The sequence below is a fragment of the Crocodylus porosus genome, unplaced genomic scaffold, assembly GCF_001723895.1.
Source record: "Crocodylus porosus isolate Cpor-Errol unplaced genomic scaffold, CroPor_comp1, whole genome shotgun sequence".
Taxonomy (NCBI): domain Eukaryota; kingdom Metazoa; phylum Chordata; order Crocodylia; family Crocodylidae; genus Crocodylus; species Crocodylus porosus.
In genome coordinates this window covers 14,949,874-14,973,586 of record NW_017728951.1, presented here as the reverse complement: position 1 = coordinate 14,973,586, position 23,713 = coordinate 14,949,874, and the positions used below count along the sequence as shown (strand labels likewise).

General features: G+C 43.2%; 1 protein-coding gene across 1 annotated transcript in view; it reads left to right on the top strand.

Moving 5' to 3' along the window:
* The first annotated feature begins 425 nt into the window (after positions 1 to 425).
* SLC18A2 (solute carrier family 18 member A2) overlaps positions 426 to 23,713 on the top strand; it is a 33,872-nt gene continuing 10,584 nt past the window's right edge. Inside the window, exons 1-9 of the mRNA XM_019555966.1 lie at positions 426 to 601; positions 2,692 to 3,043; positions 12,216 to 12,274; positions 12,953 to 13,036; positions 15,071 to 15,163; positions 16,078 to 16,167; positions 16,260 to 16,303; positions 16,386 to 16,446; positions 23,456 to 23,551. Of these exons, the coding sequence (XP_019411511.1) occupies positions 481 to 601; positions 2,692 to 3,043; positions 12,216 to 12,274; positions 12,953 to 13,036; positions 15,071 to 15,163; positions 16,078 to 16,167; positions 16,260 to 16,303; positions 16,386 to 16,446; positions 23,456 to 23,551 (1,000 nt within the window). The 5' untranslated portion in view covers positions 426 to 480. The remainder of the gene's footprint in view (positions 602 to 2,691; positions 3,044 to 12,215; positions 12,275 to 12,952; positions 13,037 to 15,070; positions 15,164 to 16,077; positions 16,168 to 16,259; positions 16,304 to 16,385; positions 16,447 to 23,455; positions 23,552 to 23,713) is intronic.

The following is a 23,713-nucleotide window of genomic DNA, read 5'->3' as shown; positions in this document are numbered from 1 at the left end:
TCGGGGACTGCCTGCAGGCGCCACCGGTGGCGGTGGCGGTGAGGGGAGGGACAAGGGGCAGCCACCTGCGAGCGCCACCAGCAGTGTCGGCGGCCCCTTTCTGCAGGGGCACGCGGGCGCGTGACGCGGCCTCCATCCTGGGCGGTTTCGAAGCCCCCGTCGGACGGCGCTCTGGCCGGGGTGATCTAGCTGAGGGGCCGTGCCTCGTTTTCTGTCACGCTGCGATTCTCTTCAGCTTGAAGCCGGGCGGGGAGGGGGCAGGAGGAGCCAGCCGGCCATGCCTCCCCCTCCCCCCCGTCGGAAGTTGCCCGGCAGCTCTCCCCGCGGGCGGGGGCGGGCAAGCCCCGCTTGGCGGGCGGGCGGGGCGCTGCCCACGGGGTGACGTCAGGGGAGGCTGTAAGTGGCGCTGCCAGAGGCGGGGGCTCGGGACAGGCCGGGCCGGGCCGGGCCGGGGCGGGGGCGTGAGGTGCCGGCCGAGCCATGGCGTGGAGGGAGCCGGCCGTGCTCCGCTGGCTCCGAGACAGCCGCCAGTCGCGGAGGCTCATCCTGCTCATCGTGTTCATCGCGCTGCTGCTGGACAACATGCTGCTCACCGTCGTGGGTAGGTGCCGGCCGGCCCGCGCCCCTTCCCCGCCCCTCTGGGCTCGGGGACGATGCCTCAGTAGCCCAGGGATGGTTTCTTAGTAGACCAACTAAGAAATCTCCACAGCAGCAGCAACAAACCCGGTTCTGCAAGCTTTCCTGGAGCTTGGGGAACATTAAAGGTGGGAAAAAGTTCCTGTCAACTCGCACGGAGGGAGCCGAGGGTGGCCGTGGGCCCCGCCGGGGCTGGGCGAGTTGCTCTTTGCTGTGCAGAGCAGGCAGGGTTTCTTGGGCGGACAGGCAGGGAGGCGTGCAACTCTGTCTTGCTGTTCAGCAGTGAAGCTTAAATTCAAAACGGGCTAAACTCTGTGTTTCAGGGATGTATCTGGTAGCCGTGTTGGTCTTTTCTTTATTATATGCATTTTCAGGAACATTATTTCAGGAAAGTTCCCTGCAGCGCTTTTTTCACCATCAGAGATGCGGCTGTCTGCACCCGAGGTCCCCCCACCCTGTCCTCCCAGCTGGCCCCATCAGTCCTGGTTGAGGGCTTCTGCAGAAAAATATTTCTAGTAGGAAAAAAAAAACCCAACCCAACACTTGTCTCAGTTTTTGAAGTCTCTGTAATGATGCCTTCCTTCCTTCTCTCTGCGGTCATAAGAACTGAAGGGAGGGCCAGATAACACAAGGCACATGTTTCCCTTTGATAGGATTCCCCCCCATCATTATTGTTATAATAACTTTTGTAGCACAGCAGTGACAACTAGATGAAGACATCTACTTCAGTTTGAAATAAAGCAGAATTAGGTGGAGTAAAAAAACCCAGTCAGCTTTGACCAGAACAAAGATGATCCTGTATGGTTTAAGACAACAGCAAGACTTCACAGAGTCAGGAGCATATACAGGCATGGCTATAAATGCATTTAACATGAACATTTTAAGTTGCTTGAACACAAACTAATAGTTTTAAAAGGTCTTCTCTTAGTTTAAACTTTGATATAAGGATGCAGTTTTTAAACAAGTGAAAACAAGAGGAAAATACTTGTTCATGTAACCCTCAGACATAGATGCTACAGGGTTGACTCCTTGAGTTGCACTGTGGCATCAGTTTTTAAACTGCACTCATTGATTTCAGTGGAAAGTGCAGTTTAAAAAGCCTGGTGCCATGATAGGACTTCAGAAAAAGCTGTGTATATATTTTAATTTTTTTTTATATATATTTTTTTTAAGAAAATCATTTTCTCGTAAATGTATTAGCGCCTCATTTCTTATTCAGTAACCTAATGTTAGAAGATCTTTTCAGGTCTGATGAATATTCAGATGTTGCAAGAGGTGATACAAGTAAGCAACTGGTGCTTGTATCACTATTATTCCTTTGCAAAATATATCGTGGCATCCACTTTCAATAATTTTGAAGAATGTATTTTTATTATATATGAGTATTTTCAGGAAAATTATACTAAGAAAAGAAAATCATATTAAGAATTTCACTTTTGATTTTTCTGTTACATGAATTTAACAAAAATCCAGTGATGAAGAGAGAATGAACATGAATGTTATAACTCTCTCTGTTATTATAAAGATGACACAAAATCTTTTCCCGTAATACTTTTACGCCATGCAGCAAAAGTAATTGCATGGGATAAAAATACATGTTACTAGACCATTTTCTTGGATTCTGTGGTTTTACACCTCAATTAGTGCTCTTTAAAAAGATATGCATCAGATAAGGCTGCACAAGCAATTGGGTTCTCCTCATACTTTGCTTGTTAAATAATACCTGTGGAAGACTTTGCTACACTCACGCAAACCAACAAAATCTGAAGATCTATGGAAAAAAGCTTACAGAAGCAGGTTATAACTGCACTTCCTAGTTATCATTGATACAGCCAGCATACATATTCCTGGTACAACTTTTATTAATATAATCCTGTGCTGTAGATAAAAATTAACATCAGAGCTCTTAATAATGTTCCAGCAAGATAAGCCCTATTTTTTTTACTTGTTCTATTATCATTTCGTTATCAGTGATAAAGCATGCAGGCTAATGAAGTGATGTCATTTGCAATGACAACTGTAGAGTAACCAACGTACTCCGTTTGTTTTTTCCAGTGCCAATAATTCCCAGTTACCTCTACAGCATCAAACACCACAAAAATGCGACTGAAACCCACACTATTAGGCCCAAGATAGTTTCATCAACATTGGACAGTTTTCAGAGTATCTTCTCCTATTATGACAACTCTACAATGGTTACTGGAAATCAGTCTGATAGGACAAGACCGAAAGAGTGGTATCTTGCTCAGACAGAACAAATGGTTTTAAATGTGACTGATACACCCTCAGATTGCCCTAAGGAAGACAAGGACCTTCTAAATGAAAATGTTCAAGTTGGTTTATTGTTTGCTTCTAAAGCAACTGTGCAGCTAATCACTAACCCTTTCATAGGGCCAATGACAAACAGGTATGTTCTCTCTCTCATGCTATTATGATTTTCTACTGAAATTTTACTATTCATCGGTATTTCAGCATTATTTCCTTTAGTGGCCCTGACTCACTGGACTTCTCATGTCATAGCCAGATTTTAGTGGAATATGTCTGACTAGCACATCTTCAATGTATCAAAGATTTTTAAAAAATAGAAATCAACTGGTGTAGCTTACAGTGGCCATTTGCTAATTTAAGTATTATTCACTTTCTTCCCCACTCTTAGGTCTGCTGTCCCTTATAGAGGCTTTTATTTAAAGGGTAGATAAAGCTCTTTGAGAACTGGTCATGTAAAAACTGCATTATGTTGGCCTGAATGACAATATGATACAGCAATTGTAATGGTCAAACTATTGGAAAGAGATGGCAGGTTCTAAGACCGTCCATATTTTTAATAGGAAAAGGCCGTGCTGAGGTTGTTGGCAAAGTTCAGATTTTTTTTCTTTGTACTTGCATTGGAGGCACATTGTTTTTAGGGCAGTTTGAGAATCTAGGATCTGAATCATGGGCCAGGATTTGGGGATAAGAATAGAAGGTAAAACTGCTATTGACTTCAGTGGGAAAGGGAGCAAGTCTGCTTCATGCGTAATTAATGCTTTGCTGCTCTGAGTCATGTTATGGGTGGCCCGATCCCCAGCTGTTTTAGTTAGGTTCGCATAACAAATCACTAGAGTTACCCCAGTTTACACCATTTGGTATTTTCGTTTAATGTCCTCAGACAAAGTGTTTTCTTTCGATCTCAGATGCATGGAAAAATTGAAAGGAAGTGTGTTGAAATGGTACATTTTTGAAAGCTGCTTTGACTGGAATCACAATGAGGGCTATAGTACTTAACATCCACGTGATTCAAAAAGGAAATTAAAAAAGCACTAAAGGTGTTTATTTGGAGCTAAACTATTATAAACAGGTTTTTAACATACAATGTACACAGAACTGTTCAGATAGTCGTATTGATAAACAACTCAAGTGCTCTACATGAATGATGAAGATGTTATCCTAATAAGGGACATGATGAGTACCTAATCAGGAGTGCCATGTAAATGAATCCTTAAACGATTGGGGTTATTACATTTTTTATAGTTAAAATTAACATCGTTATAACATTTGGTTTTATTAATAACAACTTGTGTGCGTGTGTCTCCACTGAACCAGTGTTACCCAAATATGAATATAAAACATATAAGGGGTAACATCCAATTAAGAATTATGTTTGGAATGTGAGCTGTTCTTTTAAAAAAAATCTGTCTCGGGGCTAAGCATTTTTTGTAGAGCTCTCCATTTTATTATTTTTTTATCAGATGATTTTCTATTTGTTGGAGTGTGCAACACTTGTCATGCATACCAGTTATGCAGACAACCAGATCGTTTAAAATATTGGCTATTTCCATTTCTGAAATCAAAACCTGGTGGTATTCTTGAATCCTAGAGCTTGCCTATATGCAGATGTTGGAGCAGGGAAACTAAACTAGGAACCTTCCTATTTGTGGTGGTTTAACTACATTAATCAAAACTTTAATCTATGGTGCTTTGAAACTAGCCTTTAAAAAACACTCAGTCTGCAAGCGTGAGCGCTGCATGTACACACACCGTTTAAAATTAATTTTATGTAAACACACAGGCAACTCCATTCTTCTGATGAGCAAGCTGTTCCAATTTATGTATCAAGATTTGTTGTCATGATAGAAAGGGTTAGCATAGCAAATAGATGTTGCAGCTAGGTTTTTATTAAACTTTTGCAAGAATAGATCCCGCATGCACAGAAACACTGATTTAAAAACCACATCTTTTCATTGTGTCAGCTATCAGTACACTGTTGATTTTTCTTATTGATCTGATTAGGTTAGCAACCCATTCTACTTTTCTCTGAATTCTTACGTTGGCATCGTCGTTTGTACAAACTGCAAATGTTAGGGAAAGCGAAACAACATGCTTTATATGAAATCATGTAGGATTTATCAATAGTGTGATTATGTCACATTTTGTTTACCATTTCTGTTAGTTTCTCCAAAAAATGTACAATGGAAGCTTTTGGAACCAAGGGGGCACGTGCAAAGATCTGTTTGTGCATTTGTATGACCCGAGCCCTAGTGAAACTGAGGTAGACTGGATGGCGTCACTCCTTGTAAATCATGCTATAAAGATTGGCTTGTAGGTGTGGCTGGATCTGTGGGTCCGGACTCTCCTGTAGACATGCAAGGATCAGCTAGGTTTGGAAATGGCCCTCCCTCCGACCCATCATCAGCTTTGTCCGCATGCTTCTTCTACCGACAGGATGATGTTTGTCAAATGATCTTTGCTGAGATTTTCTCCAGAAACTCTTTGTCTGTTTTTTTTTTTTTAATTTGAGAGTATATGGAGCACTACAATTTCCACCCCCCGACACACCTTTTTAAAAACAGGACCCAGACCCTTAAAAAGCAGGAAATAAATAGTGAATGACAATGTATATTTTGTGGCCGATATAACAAAGAATATCTTTTCTTGAAAGAAATGGATGTCGTCATAGCACAGTACCTCTGAGTTTGACTCATGGATTGTTGTGGGCTTTGAAACATTTTTATCTTTGTCTTAGGGGAAGATACTTTTATGAGGCAAGTTTAATAGAAAATATAGTTTCATATATTTAGCCACTAACAATGGATGTTTTAGGTGAAGTACTTATAACTACTGTTTCTTTAAAATATATATGTAGGTTAAGCGTGAGCTATTACAGGTGGACCCAGCAGTATCTGCTGAAGTTAAGGTTGTCCTTAATTTATCATTAGAAGGGCACAGCTTTCAGCTGCTTACAGATTTGTCAGATTTTTACTGGTCAGGCTGAAGTCTCTTTTGAAAAGTTTCATCAAAAGAGTTCAGCTGAGATTAGGAAGGAAACCCAAATAAATCCGAAGAGCCATATTGCACAAGGGAAATTTGTTAGGCAATCTCCTCAAAATAATTGTGCTTATGTATTTGCCTTCCTGGTGAAAGAATGATGCTGTGTTGTTGTTCATGGGGTTTTTTTGCAGAGCTGTACGCTAGTTTTTAAGTACTTGATGTTGTATAGGATATGGCAGGCTGTTAAGTAATCTTATTCTATAACTATTAGTGGTCCTTTCTGTTGTTTTGGGAATTTTTCAGAGTTGTTTTTCTGGGTTCCCCCCGCTTTGTGTAGTTTGGAGACAGGGTTTTTTAAATTGTAAAGAAATTTAGTGGATAAAAATGACCTCATTGGTCAACTTAAGGAATGAGAGGTATGCATGCTCATAGAGCATCTTTCAAAGAATACCTGACAAAACACACACACGCCCAAGAGAGAGGTTTGCTACACATGCAGGGTTAGCATATTCTGCTTTCAGTCTAAATGGTAGCAGAGTTATTGTGAATTAAGAAGTGGATTGAACACAAGCCCCAAGCTACACATGGCACATGGCACCCCTGCTTCAGAGGCAGACCTAGGACAGTTTTAAAGCACAGAGCTGCAATAATGTCCTTGCTTTTCCACCTTCACCTATAGCAAGACTGGAAAGAAGTAATCTGCACTAACTCAGCCCTTAATGTAGTTGTTTTTTGTCCACACAGGCAGAGACAGATATAAAGCTCTCTTTACTCTCTACTAAGTATTAGAATTAAGATTAGCCCTAAATGTCCCACATATACTGTTCCTCTCTGCCATAATCACCCTAGCTGGAAAAATATAACGTCAAGAATAGTATTTTGCAGTTAACCTCACCTTTATTCATTTGTTGATCTGAAAGCCCTTCACAAAGGGAAACAGCCTGGGTAAATAGAGAGATTGGAAACAATTTGTGCAAGAGGAACTGTGGCATAAAAGCTGAGGACTGGGGCTACCATTTCCAAGATCATGGTTCTGTCCCCAGTTCAGATGGAATTTTTGGCAGGCTTCCTAAATCTGTCAATTATCCCAATGGGAAAAGGGACCAGCACATATTCCACTTAGGACAGGGAGCATTTTGATAGAGAATACAGCAACGGGAGCCATCATTTACAAGATCCTCTCCTGAGCATCCAACTTGACTTCATTTCCTCCCCCAGCTTCATTGATAGCAAATTACAGTAATCTAATTTATTGAAAACTAAATAATGTCACTGTTAACTTTGAAGTCCTTATGTTTTGAAGTGACAGATTTTATGACACCAGGGGAAATACTTTTTAAAAGGTCCCGATTCATAACTTGGAGCAGTCCCTTTTAACTGAGTGGACTTATTCACTGAAATACAATTACATACCTGTAAAATTTAAGTGAGATAACACTAGTATACTTTTTTCAAAACTCAGACTTTATAAAACAGTGCAATTTAAAATTGTAGATTTATAATGTGCAATAACAGTGTATCAAATTAATTTTACAAAGCATCAAGTGATTTTAAAAATAAATTATTAAAAACTTATTGAAAATCTATTATTTTAATTGCTCTGTCTTGCCAAAATTAGCATGGCAGTGGTAGCAGTAGAAGGTAGGGTAGATTTGCACTTTATAGGCTAACTAAATCAGAAATGCATAGCATAAGCTTTCGTAAGCCTACTGCTTACAGATACCATGCATCTCTGATTTAGTTAGCCCATAAAGTATACATCTACTCTGTTTTCTGCCTGATTTCAGGCTAAGACGGCTAACTACCTCTCTGCTCAGTGGGAGCGGCAGCCTCCACTGGGGAAAACATGCGTTCCGATTAAAAAACCAACCCCCCCCCGCCACATACAAGCATAGAGACTGATACTGTTGCCCTTCAACACCAAAAGCAGCTTAGTAACCCTTGAACAAAAGGAAAGCTGTTTGCTTTCTCCTGTATCAGTGTTTTTATGTCTTTATTATGCAAGCGGCCTTAAAGAGCAACATGTGTGCTCTCGCTCTCTCTCTCTAACACACGCACACATATACTTAGAACATTTTCAGAAAGGCATTGGTCTTTCAATGATTCAGTCTCTGTGGGCACATCTACACATTCATTAATGCGTTTTTCCTAATGTGCGTTAAATTTGGTACCTCGATTTTGAGGTAATAGAGAAAGGTGCATTAACCTATTTTAATGTGCATTTAGTAAAAGTGCACTTTTTGTGATGCTTTAATGCACGTTACAATAAGATAACGTGCATTAAGGTGCCCATGTAGACACACCCTGTATGCCCAATTTAACTGGCCACCCAATATCAATGGTCACTTGGGAAAATTTTGGCCATCGTAGCTCATTAAGTTCCCGCCATAATTACACTGACCTTTATATAAACATTTTTCACAAAATGAGAGAGGGTTCTCAAAACTTTCTACAAGGATGATAACTCCCCACACATTAACAGCTTTGCTTAATTTTAATGTATGTTCTTCTAATATAACCAGTGCGTGAATCTGTAAAGGTAAATAAACAATGTGAAAAGTAGGAAAGGATAGTAACAAGGCAAGTTTGGGATTAAGCTAGAAAATAAAACAAAGCCATAGCTTCTCAAACCCAGGTACATTTGTAATTAAATATATTAACTCAACCACCTGACAGATTTCCTTCAGACTTTAAAGAAGCAATCTCGTATGCATTTAGTATCTCTAGCAATTTCTGGCTAAATTTTCTGAAACAAAGTTAGAAAAGCAATAAAAACAAACTTCACAGAAGGAGCTAGCTGCAACTCATATATGGAGAGCGATGACTTACTGGAAGTGTTACGAACCCTAATAATTTTCAGGCTGAGTTTTCTACTGCCTTGTATAATTGTTTCCATGAAAACAAAGTGAATTCAAAACACTGAGTTAAGATGGCAGCATTTTATGCCTAGTTTGCAGATGTTTACCTACCAAAGGAAAAGGATGTGGAAGAGTCAGACCTACTTCCCTATGCAGAGAGACTAGATCTACAAGACAGTAACCCAATCAAAAAAATTAAAGCCATCAGTGTTCAAACTTTGAGTAAAATCTGGCTCAGCCTACTACTAAAACTGTGTTGTAACAGTATTGAAGCCAACAGAAGAGTCAAATAAGATCCTGACACACAGTCACTGCAAGCATTGTTTTGTTTCACTGCAACACAAAACCCATCAATGGTTTCTCTCATCATAGGGTAATCTGTGTTAATAAGTATACTCACCACTAGACAATCCTGTAATCATGGATCCATCTTGTCACTGAATCTTAGCAATTTGTACTGTTTCCATCTGTAGCTGCTGTTTCCCCCTCAGACTAATGATAGGCACTTTTCCTGAAGTCAGAATACTTGCAAAAGCTTTCCTGAGTGCAGAGAGCCCTTTTCAAACATGTGGGATTTTGCAGCTGTCTCAGATTTACTACTGAGGAAGCAATTCTCTTTTAGTGGATTTAAAGGGGAAGGCAAAGGAGAAGTTGGAGAGAGGTTAGGGACAGAAGACATTTACAGGCGTATATGTTTCTGTCCATGGTAGAGCAACACAAAGTAGAGATGTTAACGTGGGGTGAAGAGGCATTGCAAAGAAACAGAAGCTTTAATATTTACAACTTCCTCCTGTACAAACAACTTCACACAGCAGTAAAGCTAGAGTGGTCCAGAAAAGAAGTTGAGCCTGAATGTAGGAGCCACCCCTGTGCTAGCATGTGTCTGTCTGCAAGTGTCAGAATTTGAAATCAGTGCCCATGTGCGAGTAACAAGCTGCTTCATCATAACAGGAATGCTACAGATGGTTGGGGTTTCTCTACTCACAGGGTTGAACCTGATCTTTCCTCCTACCATGCCAATAATTGCCCATTAGGGCTGTGCAAAGCTTCAGGTGCTGATTCAATTTGGAGGAGATTCGGCCTTATTCGGGGACAGAATCTCTGAATCCTAATCGAATCAAATTGGGAGACCAACGAAAAGGTCTGAATCGATTCGAAGATCTCCAAATCAAGTTGGAAAAGATTTGAAGAGCTTTAGAGATTCGGGTAGTCCCCACTCACCACTGCAGGGAGCTGGACTTGACTCTGTGCTTGTAAGTAGGGGACGGGGGTGGAGGAGGGGACCGTGGGGGGTCCCCTGTCAGGCTCCATCCCCTGCCTGCTCCCCCAGCCCCACTGAGCACCTTGACCCCTGCCTGTTCTCCCAGGCCCCACCGTGACTGCCCTGCCTGCCCCAGTGTCCTGCACTTAAAAGGAAAGAAAAAAGCCCTCACTCAACGGCTGCTGCATTGATGGGGCTGGGAGAGCGGGCAGGGGATGGGGCCTGCTTGATTTGGAGATTCAGGCGATTTGGCAGTGGCCGAATCTCCGAATCAGATTCAGCTGAATTGATTTGGAACGGTGATTCAAATCACCAAATTGAATCACTGTCCCCCAATCGTCCGAATCTGAATCTGAAGCAAATACTAACTGCGTTGCACAGGCCGATTGCTTGTCATGGCTGTACCTGTGGTGCCACTGACAAGCACAGTCAATACCTTACTTCACAATGGGAGATTGCTGACCTCTTGTTTTAACAGTATAATCTTGGAAATTGTTAAGCAAGTCACTAGCCGCCTATAGTAAAGTCCCATATTCAGGTTTCCTGACATGCTTTATTTTCAAACACAAAAAGCTGCTAGATATATTGTTGCACATTTGCACCTTGTCATCTACATAGAGGCCTAAGCTGAGATTTGAGCAGGGAATACAGAGAGAGTAAGTGAGATACCCAAGGCAGCTCCAGAAACTGGACTCAGATCTTCCAACTCCCAATCTCATTGTGTAACCACAAGATGATTTGCTTTAACTGTCATTTTTAATACCCATTTACATTTTCTAACTCTAAGAATGTCTATATGTGATTTCTACAGTATTGCTTTTAATAAAGAGGCAATATTTAGGGCAGAACTTCCCTTCATGATCCTGATTGAAGATTTCTGTTTAATATTTCATGTTTCTTCCGTATAAGACAGCTCCCACATATACTAGCGGGAGTTCTGCACATGGAATGAGCACAAAGTACTCCATAGAGTTCCATGTTGCTAAGATATTTGCATTTACTGTGGTCCATAATTAAACAAAAATCCCCATTAACAACTACTAGAGTGTTGTTCAATTCAGGACCATGGCGTAACTCAGTAGCATGCTAGTGCTTAGAAGTGCAACACATGAACTACCAATATAAGGGCCTGATCTTTGCAAGTCACCAATAGCCAAGGTTGCTGGACACTTCTTAACAATCAATGCCTGGAAGCGTAAGGTTCAAAAGTTTAGGTCTTCAAGGGTTTTCTTTACAAATGCATTTAAGACAGATTCTTACATAAAACACTCCACATTACATTTACTAATTAAATAGAGTAGAAAAGCTCCTATTTGGAGTTGGCTGGTTTTGTTCCTGTGAATAGTTTTGACGGAAACAAAAGTTGAGATGAAATGTGTTAGGGTTTTTGTCAAAAATTCATTTTGCTTGCCAAAAAACAAAATGTGCTTGGTTTTCAGCTAAAGTTTCTTTTCTTTTTAAACAAAACCCTGAAAATAATAATCAAATAGTTATTTCCATTGGAAAGGACTATTTTGGTGAAAAAACATTTTTCCAAGAAAATGTTTCAAATGGAAAGATGTGATCAACTCACTTCTTATTCCAAGAACAGTAAATATCTCAGGAACAGTGTTATTCCCCAGACTATTTGAGCCCTTTCCAAGTTAGGCAGGATATCTAATGAAATCAATGGCACTTTTTCCTGGGTAAGGATTAGCAAACCATGCTTTTGACTGGCTTGACCATATCTCGCTGTTCTTAATGGGACTGTTCTGTGGTGGCCCCTGCCATCTAATTTCACTGTGTACATAGGAATAGAAAGAGCTGACCCGGACCAGTCATACAGGCATTGGAAGAATATTTCATAGTTCAGTATCCTCAAACAAGTTGTGATAGCTCTGTCCCATCCAACCCCACTAAAGCCCAAGTACACTGTAGAGGGTGCAACTATGGCAGAATTTGATTAACCAAACCCTGAAATGAAGAACTCCCTTGGGATTTCTGACACAGAATCTATTCTACTGAGTGGGAAGATTTGGATCTTAGGCAACAATTTATTCAGGGTCCAAAACCCCAAAAGCAACCTAGTTTTCTGCTGATTTCTTAATTTGTTTTTAAAAAGGCAACCGCCCCTTGCCTTGAGGAAGGAATGTTTCTGACTAAAACTGATTTATCCTGTACAGGGCAAAGTAAGTTCTGCTCCTAAAAATCTGTGTGTTCATTTTGTTTTCCAGAATAGGTTACCAGATCCCAATGTTTGCTGGCTTTTGCATCATGTTTGTGTCAACCATTAGTAAGTGTTTGTTTTTGGTGTGGTTAGGTTCAAATAATGTTCAGATACCCCAGCAGGATGAGGATCTTATATTCAGGGTGCCTGTTATGGGTTGACGATGGGTGCAAGGGTGGTTTTGGGTGGTGGGGCATCAGGGAGATTGAAGGATGCTCACCTTCCTTTCCTTCTGAGAAACCCTCCTCCCTTTCCTTTTCCAGTCCGTTGTGGATTTGACTCCACTGACCTGTTTTGCACGGGAAGCTGACTGGAGCCATTGCCTGTGGGAGGGAAGGGTGCATGTGATGTGCAGCCCCTGCTTATCCCCAAGTGCCAGGAGCTGTGAACTAGGCAGCACTAATGCAGCAGTTCAGAAGGACAGGGAAAAGGCAGGAACCTTGTTAAACCTTCACTGTGAAGCTGCATTAGACCAGGATATAATCTAACTCTTAGGAATGAGTAAAGATGGCTTTTTTGGTACCCTGTGTTACCAGGAGGCTTAGACACAGAGAAACAATTCAGCACTGACAAATCTAAATGCAATAAAAGAAAATAATGCTGTTAGCATTGAAAGTGACACAAGAGTTGCAGTAAATGCCTGGCTAAATTGAATGGAGTTTTTGCAATAGTTAAAATAGCTAACGTTGTAACCCAGTTAGATTTAACTTAATTAAAAAAAATCCACCTCTGCCTTTTGTGCAGTGTTTGCCTTCTCAGGAAGCTACACATTACTGTTCATAGCAAGATCTCTCCAAGGAGTGGGATCCTCTTGTTCTTCTGTGGCTGGTAAGTATGAAAATATGTATGATGGACTCAGTGGCCTGCATTGTATCTTGTCCCTTTTAACAACAGTAATTGCCTCGATTTTCCTATTTTGTCCGCAGCTTGAATAATTAATGTAGAATAATTCAATTAAATTCATTTTACTTTCAGCTGGCTTCTTTCATTTAAGTATCTGAAAAGCAAATTTCACTTCACCATTCCTCACTATTTGCCTTGTGCTTATGCAGAAAATATTAAGAACTACTCTCTCCCTGGGACTTGTGCACAAGTGTTGTTAGTCTTTTATATTAATTTTCACCAGTTTTAAAAGGTCATCAAGAACTGATGTCTGCACTTACATTATAGGTGGGGCTGACAGCCCTGACTATTACTGAAGCTGCCCGGTATTTACCATTACTGCTTTCAGTTGCTTGTAACTTCGCCTATATTTTGGCCAGAATGTCTTCATTCTGGGTGTTTGTCTCAGGCCTTCTCTCTTTATCCTTTTTTTTGAGGGGTGGAGGGAGAAGGGGACAGAAGGGGACAGTAGCAAAAAGAAATTAGAGCCCGCACTGTTCAGTCATGGCTGTAAATAAGGAAGGGATAAAAACAAACAAAGCCCATTGTTTTTCCCATGTAAAAAAAAATCTGTGAACCTTTTCCATAAAAAGGCTCGGAGCTAGGGGAAGGGTATGAAACAGGGAAGAGGGTAGCCTTTGTGCCAGGGATGCACCTTTTGCCAACTCCATGGAAATCTTTTCACACGCCACATTTTGCCAACTTGTAAGCCTTTGAGAAGAAGAAAAAAAAATCTCATGTCATGTATGTTCAATAGAACTTCCCCTGGGACTGTAGATCTGAGTGAATGGGGATTTTCAGAGCCCAGGTCCATGCATGTGAATTCAGAGCAAAAGGATTGTTTGTGCATCAGAGAGAGCACATGGGAGAGATCAGTGGGAAACCAGGAGGTCTGAGCAAGGGGACTGAGATAAGAATGAGGAACCCTAACAGTGGAGAGGATAGCTGGGTGGGGAAGAATATTGATTGGGATGAAGAGCCAGAGGTGGAGAAGAGACGGGACTAGGAAACTAGGGAGGATGGCTCAGGAAGGGATACCCATAGCCATATGTCATGATTCTCTAATATTCAGTAGGGTTGAAGTATGATGAAAATAAATTACTGTATTTACTCAATTCCAAGATGAGGTGTGCCCCCCTCGCTTCATCATGGAGAAAGCAAAGCCTTGTCTTAGCATCAAGCATCACACCTGGGAGCTGGGAGAAGCACCCGTGCAGAGAGCCCAGCTAGGCCAGGGACAAAATCAATAGCATGAAGATTCCTGTTTCCAGCATCTGCTCCCTACTCCTGTCCCTGTCTGTTCCACCTGCCCTGTCCCCTCCTGTTGCTTGCAGGGAGCCAGGCAGGGCAGGAGGAATCTGCACACTGCTGCTGTGGTCTCCAGTCAGCTGGGCTCCTTGGGAAGCAGCTCCTCACAGCTCCTAGCTGGGTCGGTCTGACTCAGTACAGCAGGCACAGGGGAGCTCCAGAGCCAATCCTGCCCTGCATAGCTGCTCCTTGCAGGGTGGGGCGTGAGCGGCCCTGGGGCTCCCCCTGTGCCCAGATCAGTGGAGGAAAGCAGAGAAAGGGGGAGAAAGGCAGGGAGGCAAGGGGTGGGGAAGTTTTGGGGAGGCAGGCACCAGGGAGGCAAGCAGTGGGAGACAGGCTGCCTACTTTCCCTTTGCCTTCCTTCCCACACTTTCTTTCCTCCTGCCTACTCCCACCCCTGCCTCAGCTTTCCCATCTGCCTGTCCTTTGCCTGCCCCCAACTCTCATTTCCCCACTGCTTGCCCCCCTGCTACAACTTGCCTGCCGTAAACTTAAGATGACCCTCCAATAATTAAATTCTGGTCATGGACAATTACAACAAATTTATAATTCTCCATGTCTAGAATCTAATTTTGGGGAAAGGGTCATCTTAGATTCAAAGTCGTCTTGGATTTGGGTAAAAATGGCTTGTATTATAACTGCCTATTTTTTTGGACATTTGTTTAATTTAAGGCATGGGCATGCTGGCCAGTGTTTATACAGATGATGAAGAGAGAGGCAATGCAATGGGGATTGCACTGGGAGGCCTTGCTATGGGAGTTTTAGGTAAGCAAAACGTAATATTCATGGACTCAAAATGCACTTTTATGGGGTTTGTAAGCTGCAGAAGATTTCATATTAGAGCTCCCTTCTGTCCAACTAAGTTTTGTCATCCTGTCTCCAGAATAGAATAACAGGGCACACTAAAATTGTCTTAACAAAGTTAAAATATATTTTTTACACTTATACATTTAGCTAACAGCAGGCAAACCTTCTGATTTTCAGACTCATTTCAAACCTCTGGCACCAATATTTTCCTCTTCCTAACTGTGTGGTGAAGTCTATCGATTAACATTCAGCAATATAATTGTTCTTTTGCAGTTTCATAACTGGTATTTGGTGGTACAAGGTAGTATTTCTAACTTCAAAGGATTTTACAAGCACTAGAGGCTATGTTCTCACCCACAACATTTTTAAATCCGAGAAATGAAAATAGGCTTCCTAAAGGTTTGGCCCCAACCCTTTCCAATTTAAGTCAGTGGCTGTGAGGAAGCTTTAACTTAGTAATATCCATGGTATATCCATCCTCATGAGCACTACATCCATCCTTTGTCAGATTGCCAACTTGCTTGTATAGGGCAGATATCCTGCTTTCCTAACTTTTGGCAAGCAATGTGAATGACACTGAAGGCCCTGATTGTGTAAGTTAAGGTGGCAGGATTTGGCCCATGCTTATTGTGTCTCTATCTGAGTAAGGGTTGGGAGGCCAGGTAATAACAATACGCTCCCTCCCACTCCTGGAGCCCCCCTCCCCAAAATATTTACTCAAATTGCAGTAAACTTGCATTCTTTGAACTTGTGACCAATAAGACTGATAGGAGTTTTGCCTTGGGCTGTCCATGGTAGCTGGGTCAGGCCCCTCAAAAGTTGTTTGAAACCTAGAAAGTGACATTATGAACGTTTTGCTTTTTCTCCTGTAGTGGGTCCACCTTTTGGGAGTGTGATGTATGAGTTTGTGGGAAGGAGCGCACCTTTTCTTGTGTTGGCAGCATTAGCTGTGTTAGATGGAGGTTAGTAAATCCTAATGCTGATCCCATTTTATATTGCAATAGTACACCAGCTAGCTTGACCCAAAGCTACAGTATTGATTTTTGTTTTACAGCTATTCAGTTATTTGTTCTACAGCCATCCAGAGCAGAACCAGAAGTAAGTACTATCATAAGACACTTTATGAAATAGGTGGTAATTTGCTTTTACTAATCCTTATCTTTTTAATCTGTTTCAACAGAGTCAGAAAGGAACACCGCTACTGACCCTCTTGAAGGATCCATATATCATTATTGCAGCAGGTACTATATATTTTACCATTTTATTCTGACTGCTCCTTTCTGATGTGCCTGGAATCCCAGCCTGCCTCATTCCAACTGTTCTCAGGCCAGCAGACAACTCTCTTACCATGGATCTCAATAATTTACAGTGTTCCCTTAAAAACAGATTTCAAATGAACAAATCATTCACTTAAGCAGAGATGGACTTGAGATGAGAAATTAGGATTCAGACCTGACGGGAGACTTCCCAAAGAGTTAAGATTTTTTGGTTTATGTTCACCGATAAAGGACAGTATGAAGCGTGCATTACTTATCCGGGGGAAAAAAAATCACAGGAAAAAAAACAAAAACCACCTAGAGTAATTAGGCTCATGGAAATACACACTTCTTGCCAGTTTAACATGTCCAACATCAAGAGAAGCATAGTGTAACTCAGGCATGGGCAATTATTTGGGCCTGTGAGCCAGATAGGAAGTATTGTTGAGCTGTTGTGGGCAAGGTAAGCACCCCCTCCCTGTCCCCTCCTCTCCATGCAACAGCTCACCAAAATTTCCTGTGTGGGATGCAGGGAGTGATGTTCAGGAATGGGACAAGCAGGAGAGGCTGGGATCACAGGGCAAGGTCATGGGGTGGTGACTGCATGAGCTGGGGCCGAGCTCTGATCAGCAGCCTACACGCCCCTGCGATGGGTGCAGGTTTTGCAGGCAGGGGTGTGCAGGGAGCAGATTGTGGCTCTGTCCTAGCCCCATGCTGTCATCTCCCCACAATCCTGACCCCGGGCATGGGCACAGCTCCCCATGAGGCTCCCAGCCAGTCTCTGTGGAGGATGAGTGGGATGCAGCTGAGTGGCAATCTGGAGTGGAGACAGCACAGGGCCAGGGAAAAGCCACGATTCGCTCCCCACACACCCCTGCAACAGGGAACAGGGACAGGTGGGGAGCAGATTGCAGCTCTGCCTCAGCCCAGTTCTGTCACTGCCCCAAGATCCTGGTCTTGGCCCTGGACACAGTTCCCTGACCAGCTGTGTGCTGCGTCTGGAGCCTGGGAGCTGTGTCCAGGGGTCAGGGACCAGTCTCCATGGAGACCAGATAGATGCTGCATGGGCAGGGCATGTGGCTGGGTGAGGAGCTGCATCCATGGCTGGGGCTGGGATCACAGGGCAGTGACAGCACGGGGCTTGGGCTGGGGCTGAACTGTGATCCGCTGCCTGCAGGCCCCTGCGACGGGCATAGGTTCTGCTGGCAGGGGAGTGCAAGAGAGCAGATCAGCCCTGCGCTGTCACTGTCCCAGCATCCTGGGATCTCCTCAGCTCTGCCTACCAATCTCACTCCTGGGCGGCACTCTCTGCTGGCCTGCACAGGTCCCGTCTCTGGAGGCGGTTCCAGGGCAGATGGGCTCGGATGCACGGACAGCGGGGCTGAACCTGGCAGTGGCAGCCAGAGGGAACCACCTCTGCCAGGAAATGGAGTGTGGCTGCATGTGCCACGGTCTGGGCTGCCCTCTGTGCCTGGGCTGGGCAGGGCTGTGGGCTGTATTTTGCCCACCCTTGTTGTAACTGAATAGCAGGTTTGGAAGTGCTGGTTTGTAAACATTTATTGATCCCAGTGGGAAGGGATTGACAGGTTCTGCACTAGTGAGGCATGCAGCCGGCTGCTTCTCATTGGTACATGGACCGTGGGACCATTAGTTAAAGCAAGATTGAAAGTGTAGCTGAGTAACTGCGAGGGAGATATTCTCAGAATATTTGAGCCGGAGACATGGGTTTAAATGGGATTTTGCAAAGGTGTATGATTAGACCTGAGAGCAGTGTGGTCCTTCTCAGCCAATGTGCCACAAGATCCTTTTAATGGTGCTGCAGGGTACTGCAAAATATTAGCACTGTTACATGTGCAAACACCTACACAAGTCACAAGATAAACCCAGAGCTTTCAAATAGGAAACCACAGTGTCAAGAATGTTTTGACCTGCTGTATCTTTCTGAGTCCTGCATTCAGTTTTGGACTACAGAAGCTAATAAAGCAAGTCAAGAGCTGGCATTTTCTGAGGGATGCCTTGAGTCTAAAAAGTCTGTCACTGCAAAGTTGGGGCTGAGGAGCTGCTATTTCTTATCTCTTCACACAGGAGCAGAGATTGAATCTTTTGGTCTCCATTTTGTGTCACATTATTATGCAATTCAGCTTTTGCATCCATTCTCCCCTCTCTTAAAACTCCAGTACGGCAGATGTAGAACAGTAAGAAGTTTAGCCTCTTGTCTTTCCTACCAATGCACATCAGCCCATCTGCAGGCTTTCCTACCACATCAAACACACTCTTTGAGTGGCATTGCTTCCACTTCCTTTTGAACATGGCTTCTTACACTTAAGTGCGTTTGAATTTTCCCATTCTCTCTCTCTAGCAAGATGTTCTAGTGGGCTGCAGACCTCACTGTTGTGATGAGCCTAATGGGGAAAGATGGCTTAATGGTTAGGACACTAGGTGATGACTTAGGAGATTTAGACTCAGGTCTGTGCTCCACCACCAATTTCCAGCATGGTATTGGGCAAGTCACTTAGCCTTTTTATGCTTCCATAATCCACTGTGAAATGGAAAGTATAGCATTTCCATTTCTCATATGATGACAAATTCACTAAAAATGTGAGGTGCCTAAACATTATGGTGATGGAAGCCATAGGACAAAGTAACAGCAACAAAAATGAGGCTCACATTACAGAATCTGAAATGTTTGCAATGCAGAGTTAACTTTCTTGATAAATATTTCACTCCCCTGGAATGACTTGTTAACTACAAGTATTATAAATGAATATTATAAATGAACCAGCATTTTTTTTTTTAGAAGTTGTCCGTATTGCATTTGGAGATACTAGTTTCATAGCTATGTACCCAGTTCCTCTCTGTTTGATTTTCTTGTCCTTGAGGAGCCAAAGTGCAATTAGAGGTTCAAAGTCAAAGGTCCTCCCAAGGCCCATGAAGCTAGTAGGATTATTGCACACCATTTCTGTAGCCAGTGGCACAGAGAGGTGTGTGCATGACACGTTAAAGCAGGCCAAATGCTTTGGCACTGCTTTAATGGTGTCGGTGTTTGCACACCTTGGTGATGTATTGCACATTAATTCCAGCTGCTGTAGGAAATTCGGTGGCGTAATGTGCCTTACATGACTTGGGGCACAGCAAACTAAAATTCATCCACGGAATTTTAGTTTGCTGCCCCTACAGGTGCAGAGCAAAGCACTGGGCTGTGTGCAGCTCCACAGCTCTGCAGGAAGCCCTACAGGCAGCCTGGCAGCAGCCCGGAAAGGCAGGCTCTACCCAAGAAAAGCAGCAAACCTGATCTTCTTAAAAATCCACCGCTTCAATTTAAGGTCCCTGTTTTGTCTTCACATGCCTCAAGAGAACAATGTGGCCAGCATCATCTCCAGCCACTTGTGACTACCAAGCCTGCATAAGTACCCACTTACAGCTGGATCAATTCAGGGAAGCTTCTCGCATAAGCCTAAAGCAGGGATCAGCTTAACAGCCTGAACCACAATTAAATGCTTCAATCATTCTGCCCCCATGACTCAGCTGGAAGGAGCAGCCTGAAATCTTCACATCATTTTAGAGCCTTTGCAAGTCTAATTGTTGCTATAATTATGAGGCATTTATTTGCTAGAAATATGGATTTCTTTTCACAAAAGATTTTGCCAGACAGACATGACAAAACCTAGTTATCTGCCTCCTGGGGATAGTGTGGTAGGTGGCATACAAGTAAATACCAGGTCTAGCAAAGGCAGAAACTCTCATTCTTCTATTATCCCTTTGGAATATATCCTAGATGCTTGGGCTGAGATGAGGGCTGAGAGGCAGCATTACCAAGGAACAATTACAAGGTTGTTGCAGTCGCTGCATTGTGGCAAATTCTGGTGACATTTTGAATCCTGTGCTCACAGGAAATTGATGCAATCCACGTGCATGTGTCTTTCTAACAAAGTTTGGTATGAGCTGCATGAAAGTTTTGCTGTCTGAGCCCATCATTAAGTAAAAATAGCACTTCTTCCTAGAGCTGGACTTTATCTGGCATGAAATGGTTTTCCTGCATCGATGAGTTCTTTCAAGCTCAGCTGGTTTCTGGTTTGGGGCAGGGCACCTCTGAGGTATTTAATTGGAACTGCTGCAGTAGCACAGACTATATTGGAAAGGTTAACAGTTCATCTTTATTTGCAGAGCATTGATGAGCTGTTGCTTCTTGCCCCAGGAATAGGTAGGGAGTGGGTCTTCAAGTTGGTTTTAGGGGATCTTAGAGGCATAGTCTAATACATCTTGGCGTTTTTAAATGAAGAGTGACAATGGTGCTCATACAGTGCTGAACTGCAACATGGAAAACTTATTCCAGAAGAAATACATTTCTGTTCTAAGACAAGTTGGACTTGAATATTAAAAAGTAATAAACTCCCTGGTAAACAGTTATAGAGAAACATGTTACTGTTCTTTAATGTTAGTCCAAGACGGCACTAGAAGTACTAGAAAGAAAAGGAGTGAGGCCTGCGTGGCTCAGGGTGTTGGTTACACTGATGGTTTCCAGACTTTCTGGGAGTTCATTTTATACTGGATTATGCCCTTCTGCCCTGCCTTCTCCAAGTTCTCTGGAAGACTGGAACAGGCTCATCGACTCAGAGAATCAGTAGTAATACCATCTCTCTTCAACAATGTACTAATCCTAGTTTTAAACCCAAAACACATCACAAGAAATGTGGTAATGATGCAGATAAAATTTACAGAGGAAGGTTTAGTAGGAAAGACTCCTTATTTTTCTGGCTACTAGAACTGAGAAAGAGAAGTTAATTGATAGACTGTAAAATTTGCGATATGTCCATAACTGAGACACATTATAGCACAGTATGGGAAACCTTGTACCACAACCCCATGTGTTGAATGCCCCAGGGGCTTGGAGGATTTAAGGCCCAAATCCTTAAAGTCTTTAAGTGCCTGATTCCCATAGATTTCTAATGAGTTTGGAGCCTAAATATCCAACTCCCCAAGGCTGAAAGTTCAGTCCTTTTGAAACAGTTAGATGAATACATGGGTTTTTTTTTTCCTGGTTTAGGAGTACTCGGTGCCTATATATGAGCAGCAAGGCTGCTCCGACACGCTGTGTTAGAGCAGGCTGGATTAATTGAGTCTACTGGAGCGTGGTAATTACTGTGCTCCAGCAGACTCCAGGGTCTCGTGCATCAGCGCCCCCACACTTAACATGATGGTGGTGGGAGTGGGGAGATGGGCTTTAACTAAAGCTCATCAAATGAGCTTTAGTTACAGTGACCTTACCACCATTTTTAAGCACAAGGATGCTGATACACGAGACACTCCAGGCACTTCAATTAAAGCAGCTCTCAGAGCCACTCTATTTAAAGCGCCCCCTCCACCCCACAACTCCAAGAGCACATGTATAAATGCCCAACGTGGCCATTAGTGCCTCAGGTAGACATAACGATTCTGCCTCAGGCTAGAAACATTTGTTTGGGCTGGAGGGGAACATCATCACCAGGCTAGAAATATCCAGAGGTGCGGGGAATTCATAACAACCAATTCCCCGCTTCCTTCAGAAATCCTCCATAGATCTGGGACCTTCTCCTTCTCTTGCTGGGCTGGTGAAGCTTGCTGCTGCAAGGGGCTGATTAGACCAAGATAGGCCCCTAGGGTTTATATTAAGAAAAAATACATAGACTCTCTTTTCTGGCAGGACTGCTAAATATGGGTCCTCCTTAGTCTGCTGGAGCAGGGCAATCTTTGCCCTCAGGTTCCTTCCTTCTGGCAGAGGAACAGGTCCCTCCTACTGAAAGGGTTACAGTTGTCTTCTGGCTGCCAGCTAACTGTGGGAACCTGTCACGTCCCAGTGAACTGGCATGGCAGTAAGGACACTTAGCCCCAGGTCTTCAAAAGGCATCTCTCTGCACAGCACTGTGCCAACTAAACTAGTCAGCCTGCTGCCTGGTGCAATTCTCAGCCCCCAGCAAAGGGGCCAGACAGCCCACACAATACATGGAGAGGGTTACGGCATGCAAGTGAGTAATTTTCAGCACATGGGTAGCTGAGCAAGGGAGCTGCCTAAGCAAACTGGAAAGAAATCAGGAGAGTGGCGGGGAGAGAAGGGGATTAGATTCCAAAGTGGTCAAACTGCCCCAGAGCACTGCTGGGCCAGAGGCTGGTGCTTTCCCCTTACTCGTTGCTTGGAGTTGTGTGCTTACAAGCAGAAGTATGCTCCCCCAAATTCACCCTATACTTCTGGCTGCTTTTTGCACAAATGCTCTGCTGCCCCTTCACTTCTCTGTGGCCTGCCTCCAGGTCTCCCAGACCAGGGGCTAGCAGCTACCAGGGTCTGGGCATGCTTTGAGATTGCTGGTGAGAGGAGCGTTCCCCTGTAACCTTGTTTCAGAGCCTCTGGCTTGACTAGAGCCCAGAGCAGGCTGTTAGCAGTAAGATGGTTTCAAAAGTGAGGCTGCTCTGTGAAGGCCAACAGGCAGAAACTTGGGCATTAAGGGTACTTAGTTGCCTGCAGGAATAGGTGGCAGCTGAGCAGAAGCTTTGCAAATGTCAGTGGTACTGAAACAGAGGACTTCTTTACCTACGTATTTTTAAGGAACTGGATCTCCGTGTCCCCTCTTAGTCATCTTCAGATGCTTAGAGAGTGGGGTCAGAGTCATGTGCCACAGGGTTACAATTTTGCCCCCAGAGAACAGCTGTAAAGACCAAAGTAGTATCGTTAAGCTTATCCTTTATAGAAGTCAGAACTACTGCACTTTCTAAATGTCACCGAGTTCGCTGGCATCTTTGTTTTTCTCCCATTATGAAAATAGCTTAACCTTTATTGTACAATTTCTTAGAGGATTGAAATAAATAGGAAATCAGTTGTAAGTGGTTTTGCACTCCCTGCCATTTCATAGCAATCAATATTTGGTCTATGACAAAGAGCACATTTTTGTAAACGCTGGCTGCCTCTATTTGGCTTTTGCTCAGCATTCAAGTGAAATAATTTCTGTGTTTTTCCTTCTTTAAGGCTCAATCTGCTTTGCAAACATGGCCATTGCTATGCTGGAACCGGCACTGCCCATCTGGATGATGGAGACCATGTGTTCAAGAAAGTGGCAACTTGGTAAAGTACAATGTTATTCATAATTTGGTTCTAGTATACTTTGTCGCAAGACTGTCACATTTCTGGTTTGGTTGGCAGTGGTCTTATGTGCTCTAATCATATTAAGATCATCACTTTTTTTCAGTCTTTTACTTTCAACATGATAGCTGTGGGGGGTCCCAT